Here is a 5,076-nt window from a genome sequence, read left to right as displayed (position 1 = left end):
TGGAATGTTTGCTTTGGAACTTGATTGTTTTTAAGCCTGTCCTACTCAATTTACCTGACCTAGCACAACGTTTGTATGAGATGTTATGCTATTTTCACCGTCTCATCCACATAACACCATGTGAGTTGTTGCACATGTAATCCTGTGTCTTATGAATGTAAGCTTTCTTTCACTTGCAGGCTTGACCACCAGAGGCCGCAAATACGGTGTATTTTCTTGGCAAAACTCATCAGGTTAGAATCTTCACTTTTTCTCCATTAATGCGTTTCTGAAGGTTGTCTTTCAAAGAACAGTGCGAAGAATACAGAAGCTTGAGTTCATAGAACTGTACTGAATTGAGATGATATTTGCCTTTGATATTCTGGAAAGTTGTTTTCCGTAATATGGGAACTGTTGACCAAACTGCCACCCCTGTGGGTTCTGTGGATTGATGCAAGGACTTGTGCAGGGGTCCAAGGCCTCATCAGGTTTTTAGCCTTTAGCTTTTGCTTCCTCTTGTACCCTGTCTGAGGAGCAAATAAAGAAAACATAAGTGGCAGTGTGCTAAACTTGCTAATTGCCATTTGTTGGGTATTAGGCCCACTTGGGTGGGCTTAGGACAGCGTCTATCATGATGGCAGTAATGCAAGTGCTTAGAATGGCTTTCAAATGCTACCCTATTTTGTTGGCAAGGATGACATTTTTTGCAGCTGAAATGTTTTCAACTGCTTGCAGAATCCATTCTAGGGATATCTTTCTTCAGACCTGAATTCTTGTTAAGGCCGACCTATTCAATAAAACTTTTCATAAACAACCACAGCTGTTGACAATTATGTCCTGCACATTGATCTTCATTTCCCTAGCTCCAGGTGAGCTGTGCAATGTTTGTTCCTGCTTTTGATTGAAAGTATTCTTCCTTTACAACACAGGTTCAGTCGTCACGCACAGCGACCATGGTGCACCTCCTGTGCAAGATTCAACTGGTCAAAGGCGCCCAGTGAGCCACTGCATGGAATCTACTCCTTCTGGCAGTGGTAACCACCGGGGTAAACCTGCAGTAAAGAAGGTGCACGAATGCACCCACTGCAGCAAGGGATTCAAAAACAGATCTCAGCTGGTGGTGCATCTCCGAGTCCATACTGGGGACCGCCCATACCATTGTGATGACTGTGGAAAGAGCTTTGTACAAAAGGCCCACCTGGAGTCACACCAGCGCACTCACACTGGCGAGCGTCCTTACCATTGTGACTATTGTGATAGCAGCTTTTCAGACCGGAGCAAGTTAGTGAAACACCAGCGAACTCACACAGGTGAGCGTCCTTACCGTTGTGACCACTGTGGTAGCAGCTTTACATCGAAGAACAGCCTGGTGGCACACATCCGTACCCACACGGGTGAAAGGCCGTATCAGTGCCAGCTGTGCCCCATGGCCTTTGTACAACATTCAGATCTTGCGAGGCATGTGAGATCCCATAAGGGCGAAAAGCCGTTCAAATGTGATTTGTGCCATAAGACATTCGCTCGGGGAATAAATTTAAAACTCCACAAAAAAACGATTCACAAAGAATAGCAGCGGTTTCTAATGCCTTAGTCGATATGTTTTCCTAGCTACCTTTTTATGTGCGATCTAATGAGATTCTAGCAGAATGCTCTATGATGGGTGGGGGTAGCTAACCTTCGTCTTTCTTTACATTTGTATGTTTTGTTCACGTTTAAAGTTTTTTCAGGAAAATAGATTTGTTGTTCCCTTAGGCTACACACACACTCGCGATAAGTATTTCCTGAACACAGAGTAATCCTGCTATGCATGTAAACTCGCATGAATGGAAATGAAATCTCGGTCATACGTGGATGGCATCACTTCTCGTTGGAAGGAGATTTCAAAAACATTGTTCCCAATATTACAAAGAGATGTAGCATGCCAGAGACGTAATAGCATAGACGTATGCTAGTTTACCGCAAATTGACTACGCACGCGTAGTGGCATGGTTACAATCAGGCAGGGTCACTGCGCATTCGGAGCCGGCGTTCAGTAAACCAGTCTACATCTACGCTACTTCGTCTCCACTGCGCTAAATTTCTATTGCTAATGCCATTTATCTGCCTGCTTCAGTGAAAAGATTCAAGGGGGTAAAACATGCACAACCATTCTTTTTATTCGTGCAGTCTGAGTGGGCGTATTTTTGTGATCGTCATTATAAATTCACTCATTAGTATCATTGAACCGATTTCTGTTTGTGTGACAACACAGGAAAACCTGCTCTTGTGTTAATCTTAGTGTGTTTATTCTGGCTGGAATGAGTGGCTAGTGGCTGGAATGAGTGGCGAACGGCAAGTGTCCGACCTCTTATTGATGTGTCTTGTGTTAGTGTGCACGTTTTAGAACAGTTCGCTGTACTTCGGTAACAAAGCCAACAAAAATGTTTACGAACATTTACACCACCATTTCTCAGACCGCTGTCTCTGATGGATATAAATGGCATAATATTTGTGGAGCATTATCTTCACACCATTTTTATCTGTTGTGGTTGTCAGCAGAATATCAGGTGTTCGTGGCCATTTCATTTTGTGCTAGCTTCTTTGTTGTGTTGGTGTTACTTGAAGAAGCCATATTTTTTTACATAACGTGTTCTTGATAAGATGCTGCAGGAGTCATGGCTGCTGAAACAAACACTGTGATTAGTGCCTAAGACAAACATTGTATTCTTGTATTGTATTGTAACGCACGTGATTTGGGTCATTTTTGTGAGGTCGCTTAGTGCACATAAGTATTTTATTCCAGTTTCCATTACACATTGTTGAATAAAGCCGCCGCGGTGGCTCAGTGGCTGTGGTGCTCGGCTGCTGACCCGAAAGACGTGGGTTCGATCCCGGCCGCGGCGGCTGAATTTCTTTAGAGGAGAAATTCTAGAGGCCCGTGTACTGTGCGATGTCAGTGCACGTTAAAGAACCCCAGGTGGCCGAAATTTCCGGAGCCCTCCACTACGGCGCCTCTCATAGCCTTAGTCGCTTTGGGACGTTAAACCCCATAAACCAACAAACCAACATTGTTGAATACGTTCTGGCTGTTTCTAAGGTGTTCATGACAACTAGTTGCAAGGGTCGTGGCCGCTGAAAGCAAAAGTTCTTTGATTGGTGCCTATGAAAAACATTGTTATTTTGTAGAGTATTGTAAGGTTAGTTTTTTAGGTTTGTTTTGTGAAATTGCACATGACTATTACATTTGCGATTACAAAATGTTGAATACCTTCTGGCTGTTTGTAAAACTTACTTGACATATTGTGCATTAAATTCAAAAGCTGTGCAGTTCTTTGGTTAGCCTTTTTCTTCGAATAGCTGATGTTTCCTTTTTTTTAGCATTTTGCTTCGAGCTTCCACAGACATCATTGTGCCTTGCATCCGGGCAAGAATTTTTATTGCCACTTGCTTCAGCACTTGGTTCTGGTTCCCACAGCACGTCTATCCTGTCTAATAGCATTGCATTTCCTGTGGCACGACAATGGGCGGTAGTTTCATCGGTTGCTTTGGAGAAACCTTTAAACCTCTCTTTTTTTCAGCCAGTGTGCATTTACATTCGGTTACATCCATCCATTCTGACAAACTACCGCTCTCTTTTCACCGCCGACGTAACTACCCACCTCCCAACTACCTCCTTTACGGTTGTCCCATAACTCAAACCGGCAATATTAAGTACCTAGGTGTCCATATCTCCATGACCTATCCTGGCACAGTCATGTTACTAATATAGCTAACTCAGCCAATCGCGTCCTTGGCTACTTACGGCGTAACTTTTCCTTAGCACCCCCTTCCGTCAAACTAATTGCCTATATATCACTTGTCCGACCTAAACTAGAGTACGCCAGTTCTATATTCGATCCTCACCAAAACAACCTGTCGAATTTACTGGAATCTATTCAAAATCGCGCTTCGCGATTTATTCTTTCAGAGTACTCATATCGCGCTAGTGTAACGGGACTAAAATCTCGACTTGAACTTCGTACCCTAGCATCCCGTCGTGAACTAGCTCGCCTTTCTCTTTATCATAAACTTTTTTCACAGCTTGCCACCGAACAAAGCACTCATCCGCCCAGCCCATCGTTTATCCCGTCACAGCCATCTCAGTGCAGTCTACCCCCAGCGCGCCCTTACCACAACGTTCCAAACATCATTTTTCCTCCGTACTGCCCTGGACTGGAACGACCTTCCCGGCCATATCGCTTCCCTTGAAGACCTTCAACAATTCAAGACTGCCATCGAAAATCATTTTTTTTGTCATAACTGCCGTACTCCCCGCCCATGGGGCCCTTAAATGGGGCCTTTGAGGACTTAATAAATGAATGAAATGAATGAAACATTGAGCAACCTTTTCGGTGAATTCAAATTAAATATCGTCCGCTTTTCATAGTTGCAGGATGGGAAGTACTTTCCATGCCTTGCACTCGCATTCTTTGAAGCTCAAGCACAGTTAACCCATATACGCCTCGCGTCCTGTGTGTAGTACTCCGCTCTTTTCTGTGTATAAACTCGTAGTTTATTCTGTAAAAGCTTGTGCCTGCTGAGGTAGATTCAAGAGGGTCTAAACCTTTTCTATGTGGGGATTGAATTGCGTTTGTTGTGATTGTGCGTTGTATGCATTACGAAAGATTGCGCAGTCTTGTCTGGAGGCCAGTTTTTAAATTCAACCTCACTCACTGCATTGTAATGCTCCAAGGAAGACACATTTTTGCATTGTCATAAACGGAAACCACCGTGCGTGATGAGAAATGGGATTTTATGCATTGGATGGTCAGAACTGTCATAACTGACGGCCAGTTTCCAATCAACTATACCTTGCGCATGAATGAAACTTTGGAGCATCATAAAATACAGTTAATTTAGGTTGTCTAGATGGTCCTCATAATGTTTATTTGTATGTAAATGTGCCCACGCCAACCATGCAGACAAGATGTACGATGGCGCAAGCTGCATTGCGGGTAGCATCAACAAATGCATAAATTTCGTGTGTTGCCGGTTGACCAGTTCTTCAATCGGTTCCTTTACACATTCCTGTTTGTGTGTTGTCAGTCTGTGAGAATAAGAAGCTTTGAAGAAGGAACT

General features: G+C 43.6%; 1 protein-coding gene across 1 annotated transcript; it reads left to right on the top strand.

Annotated features, from left to right (window-relative positions):
- Positions 1-919: 919 nt before the first annotated feature.
- Positions 920-3,285, top strand: LOC149328103 (uncharacterized). The gene has a single exon (XM_089560006.1). The coding sequence runs from the start codon at positions 989-991 to the stop codon at positions 1,547-1,549; it is 561 nt and encodes a 186-aa protein (XP_089416132.1). The 5' UTR covers positions 920-988; the 3' UTR covers positions 1,550-3,285.
- The last annotated feature ends 1,791 nt before the right edge of the window (positions 3,286-5,076 follow it).

Source organism: Amblyomma mixtum, chromosome 9, assembly GCF_055824585.1.
Source record: "Amblyomma mixtum isolate Tamu chromosome 9, ASM5582458v1, whole genome shotgun sequence".
In the NCBI taxonomy this organism is placed as follows: Eukaryota; Metazoa; Arthropoda; class Arachnida; order Ixodida; family Ixodidae; genus Amblyomma; species Amblyomma mixtum.
Note: the sequence above shows the minus strand (reverse complement) of the source record. Positions and strands in the feature narration are given on the sequence as shown.

Coding starts and splice junctions, on each gene's coding strand:
- LOC149328103 (XM_089560006.1), top strand. CDS start 989: ATGGAATCTACTCCTTCTGGCAGTGGTAACCACCGGGGTAAACCTGCA.